This window comes from Thamnophis sirtalis, unplaced genomic scaffold, assembly GCF_051295495.1.
Source record: "Thamnophis sirtalis isolate CommonGarterSnake01/CBP01778 unplaced genomic scaffold, rThaSir2_p1.2 scaffold_15, whole genome shotgun sequence".
Classification (NCBI taxonomy): domain Eukaryota; kingdom Metazoa; phylum Chordata; class Lepidosauria; order Squamata; family Natricidae; genus Thamnophis; species Thamnophis sirtalis.
In genome coordinates this window covers 3,198,915-3,211,575 of record NW_028261395.1, presented here as the reverse complement: position 1 = coordinate 3,211,575, position 12,661 = coordinate 3,198,915, and the positions used below count along the sequence as shown (strand labels likewise).

The window sequence follows — 12,661 nt, the reverse complement described above, 5'->3', positions numbered from 1 at the left end:
CAAACATTTCATCATTCCTCAATCAGTAAGACATCGAAGTACAATTTTTTGTGCGTCAAAATAATTCTAGTTTACCACCAAATTCTTGTCTAGCCTAATATATACCCCTCCCTCCCTCCACCTTCCCCCCACCCCCCTCCTCCTTCCCCCCCCCCCGACTTCCCAGAACCCGTACACGGTATGGATTTCTAACAAACACAGTCTAAAATCTATTGAGAAAAAAAAGAAATAAAGAAATTAATAACATTCTACGTTGACCTTAGCTTCTTCTTGCTGAGCTAACTTTAAACAATTTAAATCATTTCTGATCTTAAGCATAGGCTAACTGGAATTTCTTGGTCCCGTATTTATTTTGTATATAGTCAATCAATTTTTTCCAGTCTCGTTTATATCTCTCATTTGAGTGATCTTTAAGATATGCCGATATTTTAGCCATCTCGGCTAAGTTTGTGACTTTCAATGTCCATTCTTGGATTGTAGGCAAGAATAGCATTCTTGGAATGGACCCACCACTGACGAGGCCTTGAACGCTCGGCCCCACCTGCCACATACATGTAGTCCTTGATTTACAACTACAATTGGGACCAGAATTTCTCTTGCTAAGCAGGGCTAAGATTAAGGGAATCATGGCCAATTTTATGACATTTTTTTTTTGCTATGGTTAATTTAACCATTTATCATCGTTGCATTTTTCCAAAGAATATGCTATGATCACGATACCGTTGATTATAAAGCTTCCTAGATGGCATACTGAAATTTAATTGAAATTGGGATTGCTTTGGATGCGTTAGCGTTGAATTTGAATTTAATAAAATTTATATGCCGCCCAATCCCGTAGGACTCCGGGCGGCTTACAAATACAAAAATAAAATCAAAAACTAAAATATATAGAGAAAGAAAAGATAGATTTAAAAACAATACACCATACACTCAGTCCTAGATGGGGCTGGACCGTATTTTGGGGTCAACAGCCCCAGGCCTGCCGGAACAGCCAGGTTTTAGCGGCTTTTCGGAAGGCCGAGAGAGTGGGAAGGGTTGGTTATTCTTATATTACAGAGCCGAGGTGGCGCAGTGGTTAAATGCAGCACTGCAGGCTACTTCAGCTGACTGCAGTTCTGCAGTTCGGCTGTTCAAATCTCACCGGCTCAAGGTTGACTCAGCCTTCCATCCTTCCGAGGTGGGTAAAATGAGGACCCGGATTGTTGTTGGGGGCGATATGCTGACTCTGTAAACCGCTTAGAGAGGGCTGAAAGCCCCATGAAGCGGTATATAAGTCTAACTGCTATTGCTAATTGAAATTGGGATTACTTTGGATGTGTTAGTGTTGATTATTCTTATATTAGGGTATACTCCATAAACCTTTATACTACTATATGTTGAAAAGAGTTGGGTTTGGGTCTTAAGTTACTCATGATTAACTGGGTGAGTGGGTTCCTTAATCTATCACATAAAAAGCTTGTTATTTTGTTCCCTGTTTATAATTAATTAATTAAAAAACTTAAAATTGAGCTGTTGAAAAATAAGGATAGGGGAATGATGGAAAGTAAACAGATGTGATCCACCACAGGTGAGAAAACCTTGCAGAAATGACTGGTTTTTATAAATGTTAAAAAGGAGTGGAGTTGTGGCCCATTTTTAAGCTTTATTTTTTTTAAAAAACTGGTGTCTTTCAGGTATTTGCCTCATTAATGAAGGACAGCAAAGAAGCAGACAGGAACCATAGCCCAGCACTCAAAAGCTAACTTCCAAGTTCAATTGGAAAAAAAAACCACTTGGTTGTGAAAGAATTCTTCTAAAGCATCTTCTCAGCGTAAACCACTAAAAAAACGGCGTCCGAGACCGAAGAAGAAACAGTATTGACTGAACAGCAGTGGTGGAAATTCGACGCTCCTTCTCCTGCGGCCAGTATTACGAGAACCTCGTTGGCGAGAAGGATCCCTTTTCGCAGGAAGCAGAACAATAAAGTATGAACCTGAGAAAGTGGCTGCCGCATATTTAATATTTAAAAGTTGAACGCAATAACATTTGTAATAACTTTTGTTGGTACTTAAAATTTTGAGGGATACCGTTTTTTTTTTAATGATTACCACAAAGGCACTTTTGGTGGAGTAGGACTGGTGTTTTAAAGGAAGACCCCAGAAACTGCCACCTGTTTTTGGTACAGATACCTCCAAAATGACAGATGAAATCCTTAGGACCAAATCAGGGGTTTGTCTGCTCGCCCAGGAACCGGGAGGCTTTTACGGGCGTCTTTACAAAACTCCTCGTAAAACGGCAGTTTTGCTTTCCAACTAAGGGAATTCATGTAAGCGAATAGAGAGGAAATTGCATTTAATTTTGCTACGGAGCCCTCGGCAAACAAGCCTTTTGGCTGAAAAGGGGGGCAGTAACTGGGGGCTTAGATAAGCAGCCACGCAGATGTTCAACGCTTTACATTTTGAAGTACTTTTGCTTACAGGAAAATTGGTTTTCTAATCCATAAAAAAAAAATCATATGAATTTTTTTTTTAAAATCAAAGTGACTTATACTTGATAAAACACTAGTATAATTAATAAGCTAGTGATAACCCTTTTTGCACACTTTACGCAATTGTTAATGTTGAAACTTTTGAGTCCCTGTATATTATTAAAAGTGTTTTCTCCTTTAAATTTAAAGTTGATTACCGCAGCGTGTACAATGATGAGTCCCCCAAAACGCATATTGTTAGTCCGTATATTCCCTTCTAAACGTCAGCATCGATACTGTAAAAAGGCCGGACTTCTTTGACACTCCAAAACGTTTTAAAAAATGGCTTTTGAACGGAGGGAGGATGGAAAGGATACCTCTTAATCTCTGAGCAGCTAAATGCTTGTTCTTTCTAAGTCCGTTTTGATAGTATTAATGTAAATAAAATTGCCTTTCCTTTTTTTTCTTTTGTTGTTCTTTTTTTCCTTTGTACCTGGTCCTTGTTATGTGCAAATGAAGTCAAAATTTATCATTGCATTAAAAAGTAAGCGAGACCGTTTCAGTTGCCGAGTGTTTAAAAAAAAGTGGCAGAGCCTATTTTAAAAGATTGGTTTACGGTATATTGTAATATTTATGTTGCTATCAAATGTAAAACACACTTCAATATTACTTACTACAACATTCAAGTTGAAGTTAAAATGTCTGCTTTCCCCCCCACCTTCTTATGTATTTTACTCGCTCCGGTGTGTGTCTTTTACTTGGGTTCTCTTGTACAGTTTTCTTACTTTTCAAGTACAGTATACACATGTATATAAATTGTAAATAGAAGGAATTTAGCCTTCGTTCACAACTACTAATAACAATTCCTGTGTAAATAAACTTGTAAGCAGAATGAATACTGTCTTCCTTTCAGTTCGTTCAGCCTTCCATCTATAAAGAAGAATCTTCTGTAGACTCTGGTGGACATATCCGGTCACTGGACATATCCGGTCAGCTCCAGAATTGAACGGGGGGCTTCCAGTTAGGACCTTTGTGGCTCTGAGTGTTTAAGGTTGCTGACCCCTGACCTAAGGGATGGAGAACAATTGACTGGCATACTTGCAATGCCCTTATGAATGAACAGAAGTTCCAAAAATCAATAGATGCTGTCCTCTGCTTTTACCTAACGGTTATCATTTTGCAGCGTCAATCAATGGCACAGTTTGGGTTTCTTAGATAAGGCAGCCTTAACAGAACCACTTCGGAGATGGGTACAAATGATTCAGTTCAATGCAAGGGAATAGTGTCCAAAGTGTTACTCTTCCCCACTACCACTGCATGTCAGCATAATGAAGCAAAAAGCTTTACTTCTTTTAGCAATAGCAATAGCAGCTAGACTTATATACCGCTTCATAGGGCTCTCAGCCCTCTCTAAGCGGTTTACAGAGTCAGCATATCGCCCCCAACAACAATCCGGCTCCTCATTTTACCCACCTCGGAAGGATGGAAGGCTGAGTCAACCTTGAGCCGGTGAGATTTGAACCGCCAAACTAGCAGTCAGCTGAAGTAGCCTGCAGTACTGCACTCTTAACCACTGCGCCACCTCGGCTCTTATAATTGTAAACCTTTTGAACACTGCACTGCATTTTAAAGAGTTGCAAGCCGCAGACTCCCTACGTTGTCTCACCTGTGCAGTCACTAACTGAGCTCTGGTAACTTGAGGACTATCTGTGTCGTCTGAATCATGCTAAAGCTTGTATTTATTAAGCTCAGAAATTGTGCATACGTCAGCATTTTTCGCACAACGTCAGATTGTGCGGAAGGAAATAATTTCTTGGGAAGCTTCTCTGATTTGGAGAAGACCAGCACCAGAATTGGTTATCGGATGGACAGCTATACAGGTAATCCTCAACTTACAACCACAACATCCCCAAATCTCTATTGGTGAGATAGTTGTGAGTTTTGCCCTCATTTTACAATCTTTCGTCCCACAGTTATTAAGTGAATCACCACAGTCGGTAAGTCAGTAACATGGCTGTTAAGTGAATATTGCTTCCCCATTGATTGCTTGTCGGAAAGTCGCAAAAGGTGATCACATGACCCCGGGACACTACAACTGTCATAAATACGAATCAGTTTCCACGCATCCGAATTTTGATCACATAACCGTGCAGACGCTGCAACAATCATTCTCATAAGTCAATTTTTAAAGTGCCATGATAACTGAATAGTCACTAATAATAGTAAATTAATAATAAATAGTAAATTAATAGTAAATTAATAGTAATTTAATAGTAATTTAATAGTAATTTAATAGTAAATTGAGATCTACCCATATAAATATTTTACATAAATCATTGCAATCACCATAAACATAAGTTTCCAAGCATCCAAATTTCGATCCTGTGGACACCGCAACAATCGTAAGTGTAAAAAAACGCTCCTAAGTGTTGGGTTTTTTTTTAGTGCCTTAGTAACTTTGAATAGTCAATAAATAGTTGTAAGTTGAGGACTACCCATATAAAGGTTTTAGGTAAATCTTGTGGTCTGTCTGGAGCACTCATGATTCCCCTTTCAGATCTGAACAGCTGTGTGTTTTCCTCGGTCAGCACAGGCTGGCATTTCGAGATTGAAAAGTTTCAATAATTACTATTCCTTCTCTGATTTTTTTTTGGGGGGGGGGCTTCCAGAAAAAAGAGGGAAGGAGATGGCATTCCAAGTCTATTCTGATTGATTGATTGATTGATTGATTGAGGATTTTCCTCCTCCATTTTTATATTTTAATTGCCAGAAAGGCAGGCATAATTAGTATTCTTTCTCTGATTTGGGGGGGGGGGGGCTTCCAGAAAAAAGAGGGAAGGAGATGGCATTCCAAGTTTATTCTGATTGATTGATTGATTGATTAATCGATTGACGATTTCCCTCCTCCATTTTTATATTTTAATTGCCAGAAAGGCGGGCATAATTACTATTCTTTCTCTGATTTATTTATTTTTTTGCTTCCAGAAAAAAGAGGGAAGGAGATGGCATTCCAAGTCTATTCTGATTGATTGATTGATTGAGGATATTCCTCCTCCATTTTTATATTTTAATTGCCAGAAAGGCAGGCATAATTAGTATTCTTTCTCTGATTTTGGGGGGGGGGGGGCTTCCAGAAAAAAGAGGGAAGGAGATGGCATTCCAAGTTTATTCTGATTGATTGATTGATTGATTAATCGATTGACGATTTCCCTCCTCCATTTTTATATTTTAATTGCCAGAAAGGTGGGCATAATTACTATTCTTTCTCTGATATTTTTTTTGGCTTCCAGAAAAAAGAGGGAAGGAGATGGCATTCCAAGTCTATTCTGATTGATTGATTGATTGATTAATCGATTGAGGATTTCCCTCCTCCATTTTTATATTTTAATTGCCAGAAAGGCGGGCATAATTACTATTCTTTCTCTGATATTTTTTTTGGCTTCCAGAAAAAAGAGGGAAGGAGATGGCATTCCAAGTCTATTCTGATTGATTGATTGAGGATTTTCCTCCTCCCTTTTTATATTTTAATTGCCAGAAAGGCTCGCATAATTACTATTCTTTCTCTGATTTTTTTTTTGGCTTCCAGAAAAAAGATGGAAGGAGATGGCATTCCAAGTCTATTCTGATTGATTGATTGATTGATTGATTGAGGATATTCCTCCTCCATTTTTATATTTTAATTGCCAGAAAGGCGGGCATAATTACTATTCTTTCTCTGATATTTTTTTTGGCTTCCAGAAAAAGAGGGAAGGAGATGGCATTCCAAGTCTATTCTGATTGATTGATTGATTGATTGATTATATTCCTCCTCCCTCTTTATATTTTAATTGCCAGAAAGGCTCGCATAATTACTATTCTTTCTCTGATTTTTGGGGGGGCTTCCAGAAAAAAGATGGAAGGAGATGGCATTCCAAGTCTATTCTGATTGATTGATTGATTGATTGAGGATTTCCCTCCTCCCTTTTTATATTTTAATTGCCAGAAAGGCAGGCATAATTAGTATTCTTTCCCTGATTTTGGGGGGGGCTTCCAGGAAAAGATGGAAGGAGATGGCATTCCAAGTCTATTCTGATTGATTGATTGATTGATTGATTGAGGGTTTTCCTCCTGCATTTTTATATTTTAATTGCCAGAAAGGCGGCAGCCTGCTCTTGCCACGCCAGCATCCCCAAAGAAGGAATTGACACCGGGATGCGAACAGCCAAAGGCTTCTCCCGGTCCCCAGCCTTCCACCCACCCCACCAGCTCAGCTATGGGAGCTGACATCGGATCCTCCTTTACGCCAGAGGGCGCTGTGGGCATAGCATTTCCGGCCCGACTAGCGCCGAGACCCCACTTCCGCTGCTCCTCGCGTGCCTGAAAACCAAGGGCTGCGTGGGAACCGAGAGGGAGAGAGAGCGTCGTTTTTCTCTGCTTGGCAGCCACCATGAAGCCGGTAAGAGGAGGACGCGGGAGTCGCTGCCGGGGATAAACAGCGCGGAACTCGGCTGGGGAGAGGATAGGCCGTGATAAGTGGGAGCGTAGCCCCGAGAGCCAGGCGCCGTGAGCGAGTTTTCAGGGCGTTTAAATAAAGCCCCTTCCTCGCTTGGCGGGTCTTCCAGGAACGCTGGACTCCCATTCCCAGAATCCCTAGAGGCAGAATCATAAGCCAGAATGCCTAGAGGCAGCCGCAAAGGTTTATGGGAATGAAAGTCCAGCGCGCTTGGAGGGCGCCAGGTTGGGGGAGAAGGAGAAGAAGAATGCAGATGGACAGATCAACAGAGTTGGATGGAAGGGATCTTTGAGGTCATCTAGTTCAGTGGTCTCCAACCTTGGCAACTTTAAGACTTGTGGACTTCAAGTCCCAGAGTTCCTCAGCCAGCTTTGCTGGACTTCCATTCCCAGAATCCCTAGAGGCAGCTGTAAAGGCTGGACTTCCATTCCCAGAATCCCTAGAGGCAGCTTTGCTGGACTTCCATTCCCAGAATCCCTAGAGGCAGCTGCAAAGGTTCATGGGAATGGAGGGCACCAGGTTGGAGAAGAAGAAGAATGCAGATGGACAGATCAACAGAGTTGGAAGGAAGGGATCTTTGAGGTCATCTAGTTCAGTGGTCTCCAACCTTGGCGACTTTAAGACTTGTGGACTTCAACTCCCAGAGTTCCTCAGCCAGCTTTGCTGGACTTCCATTCCCAGAATCCCTAGAGGCAGCCGCAAAGGTTCATGGAAATGGAAGTCCAGCGTGCTTGGGGGGCACCAGGTTGGGGAAGAAGAAGAGGAAGAAGGAAGAAGAAGAAGAATGCAGATGGACAGATCAACAGAGTTGGAAGGAAGGGATCTTTGAGGTCATCTAGTTCAGTGGTCTCCAACCTTGGCAACTTTAAGACTTGTGGACTTCAACTCCCAGAGTTCCTCAGCCAGCTTTGCTGGACTTCCATTCCCAGAATGCCTAGAGGCAGCCGCAAAGGTTCGTGGGAATGAAAGTCCAGCGCGCTTGGGGGGCACCAGGTTGGAGGAGGAGGAGGAGGAGGAGGAGAAGAAGAAGAAGAATGATGCAGATAGACAGATCAACAGAGTTGGATGGAAGGGATCTTTGAGGTCATCTAGACCTCAAGAGCCAAGGTGGCGCAGTGGTTAAATGCAGCACTGCAGGCTACTGCTAGATCAGCAGTTCAGCGGTTCAAATCTCACCGGCTCAGGGTTGACTCAGCCTTCCATCCTTCCGAGGTGGGTAAAATGAGGACCCAGATTGTTGGGGGCAATATGCTGACTCTCTGTAAACCGCTTAGAGAGGCCTGAAAGGCCTATGAAGCGGTATATAAGTCTACTGCTATTGCTATTGCTATCTAGTTCAGTGGTCTCCAACCTTGGCGACTTTAAGACTTGTGGACTTCAACTCCCAGAGTTCCTCAGCCACCTTTGCTGGACTTCCATTCCCAGAATCCCTAGAGGCAGCCGCAAAGGTTCATGGGAATGAAAGTCCAGTGCGCTTGGAGGGCACCAGGTTGGGGAAGAAGGAGAAGAATGCAGATGGACAGATCAACAGAGTTGGATGGAAGGGATCTTTGAGGTCATCTAGTTCAGTGGTCTCCAACCTTGGCGACTTTAAGACTTGTGGACTTCAAGTCGCAAAGCTGGCTGAGGAACTCTGGGAGTTGAAGTCCACAAGTCTTAAAGTTGCCAAGGTTGGAGACCACTGATGTAGTTCAACTGCACCCCGCTCAAGCAGGAGACCCCACGCCATTTCTGACAAAAGGCAGTCCAATCTCTTCTTGAAAGCCTCCAGTGATGACCCCACACACACACACACAATTTCCAAAGCCACCAAGACCAAGTTCCGGCAGGCCTGGGGCTGTTGATTAAAATCCAGCCCCACATGATTGAAATGGATGATACCTTATTTTAAATAATTGTATTTTTAATATTTTGATGTCTTTACTTTTGTTGTGAGCCGCCCAGAGTCCCAATGGGAGTGGGCGGCATACAAATCTTATTAAAGTTGCAAAGATATCTGGCCATTATAAGCTTATATAAGCCACAGATTGGTTTGAAAGGCATAATATAATTTATTGTTTCTTGTTGCCTCCAGAGGAGAAATAAAAAGAGAGTTCCAAGTTTTCGGAAGTTATTGAAAACAAGTAAAATAAAACTTGAAAACAAGTTAAAAAATAAGCAATTCAAACAAGAAAGCGCAGTCAAGAAATATAGAAAAGAACAAAGGAAACTCAGACAAGCGGTGAAAGATGCTGTATCTCGGAGGCCGGTCCCTTTGGAAGATCACAGAAAACCTCCAAGTAAGCTTTGTGTGTGTGTGTGTGTGTGTGTTTGTGTGTGTGTGTTTGTAAATATGTAAGCTATATAGAACCTGTTAAATGTCCCTATTTTATATTATTGACTCTAAGGCAGTGTTTCTCAACCTTGGCAACTTGAAGATGTCCGGACTTCAACTCCCAGAATCCCCCAGCCAGCATTCGCTGGCTGGGGAATTCTGGGAGTTGAAGTCCGGACATCTTCAAGTTGCCAAGGTTGAGAAACACTGCTCTAAGGATTGTTTAATAATCAGATTGTTGATTAACATAGCGGTGACCTATTTGCAGGCTATTTGATCTTTGATGTCGCCTATAAAGAGGCAACTTGGAGGTCGTCTCTGTAGGTGACATAAAATAGCAATAGCAATAGCAGTTAGACTTATATACTGCTTCATGGGGCTTTCAGCCCTCTCTAAGCGGTTTACAGAGTCAGCATATCACCCCAACAACAATCCGGGTCCTCATTTCACTCACCTCGGAAGGATGGAAGGCTGAGTCAACCTTGAGCCGGTGAGATTAGAACCGCCGAACTGCAGATAACAGTCAGCTGAAGTGGCCTGCAGTACTGCACCCTAACCACTGCGCCAACTCGGCTCGAGGTGATCAAATAACTAGGAAATCTCCCACTCCTGTCCCAGAGGTGTTTTTCAATTCAAACTGAATAAGCTGCTTATTCAGATAAGATGAGAAGCAAAACATTTTCAAGGAAAAAGACTTAAGAAAGTCCAGCTACCTTTTGGAAAAGCATCTTTGGGATAACCATGACTTGATGATTGAGAATCTTTATAGACATTTAGCAATAGCAATAGCAGTTAGACTTATATACCGCTTCATAGGGCTTTCAGCCCTCTCTAAGCGGTTTACAGAGTCAGCATATCGCCCCCAACAACAATCCGGGTCCTCATTTCACCCACCTCGGAAGGATGGAAGGCTGAGTCAACCTTGAGCCGGTGAGATTTGAACTGCTAAACTGCAGAAAGCAGTGAGCTGAAGTGGCCTGCAGTACTGCACCCTAACCACTGCGCCACCTCGGCTCTAGTCCAATTTAGTCCATTCCTATCTTCATGGGATCTTGGTATAGATTATAAAAAAGAAATCCCAGCTTCTCTAGAGCATGGGTAAAACTCAAGACTCGGGCTCCGGATCTGTCCCGCGGGACTGCCCTGGAAACAGCGAAGGTCTGGCGCATAGGGCCTCTGCACGTGGCCCTCCCGAGCTCCGTTTTCACTGGCCGAGGGTTGCGGGAGGCTGTCCCAGCCGAAAACAGCTCGGGAGTCCCTATTTGCTGGCAGAGCACTCAGGCCACTACAGGCGCCCCCAACATGAATGACATCATGCTGGCCATACCCCCCCCCTTTCGAGGTCACAACTGTGATTCGGCCTCAATGAAATCAAGTTTGACCCCCCTGCTTTAGAGGATAAAAGTATCTCAGTTCAAGTTTAATTTTTGCATGTTCTCGTTCTGCTTTATCGATATAACAATGTGCAGACAGAGACCAAATGCAGCATAACAAATGATGTTCAGTCTGTTATTGATACTAATTTCTCATTTTGTTGTCCAATGGAGTCTTATTAAGAGCCAAGGTGGCGCAGTGGTTTAAATGCAGCACTGCAGGCTACTGCTAGATCAGCAGTTCAGCGGTTCAAATCTCACCGGCTCAGGGTTGACTCAGCCTTCCATCCTTCCAAGGTGGGTAAAATGAGGACCCGGATTGTTGGGGGCAATATGCTGACTCTCTGTAAACAGCTTAGAGAGGGCTGAAAGCCCTATGAAGCGGTATATAAGTCTACTGCTATTGCTATTGCTATTATTGTTGAATTAATTGTTCATGTTCTCAGACAGGTATACCAATGGAAAATCAATATATTTTCACTTATCTATAGCAGGCGTATTTACTGTATTTTTCGCAGTATAAGACACATCTTTTTCTCCCAAAAAAGAGGGTGGAAATCTGTGTGCGTCTTATACACTGAATACAACATTTTTGGCCTCCCGAAACCACGCCCCCTTTCACAAAAATGGACGTGCAGAGGTGTTTGGGAGACTTGGAAAGTGCTCCTGGGGGCTGGGGAGGGCAAAAACGAGCGGAAAAAAGGGCCGTTTTTTGTTCATTTTTCCCCACCCAGCCCCCAGGAGTACTATGTAGGCATCTCAAACTCCGCATGCCCCATTTTTGGCAAAAAAAAAATGAGGCGTGCAGAGGGTTTGGGGGGGTCTGCAGAGTGCAAAAACTTTTTTTAAAAATTTACCTCTTCAAAATCCGTGGTACAACAAAAGCGCGCTCGACTAAAGCGCGCCCGATTAAACCGCTCGCTGACGTCATCAACAGGGCGACAACAGCGAGCGCGGAGAAAGAAGGGCGCTTTAAATAACGCTTTTAAAGCAAGCCGATTCAAGTTAAGGTAAGGGTTAGGTTTAGGGTTAGGTTTAGGGTTAGGTTTAGGGTAGGTTAAGGGTTAGGGTTAGGTTTAGGGTTAGGTTAAGGGTTAGGGTTAGGGTTAGGGTTAGGTTAAGGGTTAGGATTAGGTTTAGGGTTAGGGTTAGGGTTAGGTTAAGGGTTAGGATTAGGTTTAGGGTTAGGTTTAGGGTTAGGTTAAGGGTTAGGTTTAGGGTTAGGTTAAGGGTTAGGTTAAGGGTTAGGTTTAGGGTTAGGTTAAGGGTTAGGTTAAGGGTTAGGATTAGGTTTAGGGGGGTTAGGTTTAGGTTTAGGGGTTAATTTTAGGTTTAGCGTTTACAGCGTGCTTTTTTCTCCGCGCTGTTGTCACGCTGTGATGACATCAGCTACGCAGTTTCGTCGAGCGCCCTTTAGTCGAACGCGGTTTTGTGGTGGAACCTCAAAATCTTGGTGCGTCTCATACTTCGAAAAATATGGTATGTATATTTCTATGCCTCTGATTTTTTCCCCCCACTTGTCTCAATAGAGAGGATGGAGAAAAAGAAGAGGAAGAGGAAGAAGCGCTCCCACTAGATATGATGGATGAAGATGATCTGAAATTAATGGAAGAGTTGGCTCAAAAGGCATCTTTTATAACAAGAGACTTATCTTCCAGGTGAGTGCTGACAAATCCAGAACTTAATAGATAACCTTTAAACAGTTTACTTGTTTATTAAACTTTCATTCCACATTCACTGATATATATATATATATATATATATATATATATATATATATATATATATATATATATATATATATATATATATATATAAATATAATAATATTTAATTATATATATATATATATATATATATATATATATATATATATATACACACACACTTAAAATACTTATACTTATACATATACATATACATATACATATACATATACATATACATATACATATACATATACATATACATATACATATACATATACATATACATATATATATATATATATATATATATATATATATATATATATA

The 12,661-nt window shown here is 41.8% G+C and overlaps 2 protein-coding genes across 4 annotated transcripts in view; both read left to right on the top strand.

Moving 5' to 3' along the window:
• TBC1D12 (TBC1 domain family member 12) overlaps positions 1-3,342 on the top strand; it is a 58,603-nt gene extending 55,261 nt beyond the window's left edge. For both annotated transcript variants that reach the window (XM_087702347.1, XM_087702346.1), the window contains one exon: positions 1,674-3,342. In XM_087702347.1, coding sequence (XP_087558473.1) covers positions 1,674-1,742 — 69 coding nt within the window. In that variant the 3' untranslated portion in view covers positions 1,743-3,342. The remainder of the gene's footprint in view (positions 1-1,673) is intronic.
• A 3,444-nt stretch (positions 3,343-6,786) lies between these two features.
• The window catches only part of NOC3L (NOC3 like DNA replication regulator), a 33,335-nt gene continuing 27,460 nt past the window's right edge, over positions 6,787-12,661 (top strand). The window contains exons 1-3 of one of the 2 annotated variants that reach the window (XM_087702344.1): positions 6,787-6,881; positions 9,013-9,217; positions 12,157-12,283. In XM_087702344.1, the coding sequence (XP_087558470.1) occupies positions 6,873-6,881; positions 9,013-9,217; positions 12,157-12,283 (341 nt within the window). In that variant the 5' untranslated portion in view covers positions 6,787-6,872. Of the gene's footprint in view, positions 6,882-9,012; positions 9,218-12,154; positions 12,284-12,661 lie in introns of those variants that run through there. The other variant, XM_087702343.1, reaches the window with a different exon arrangement.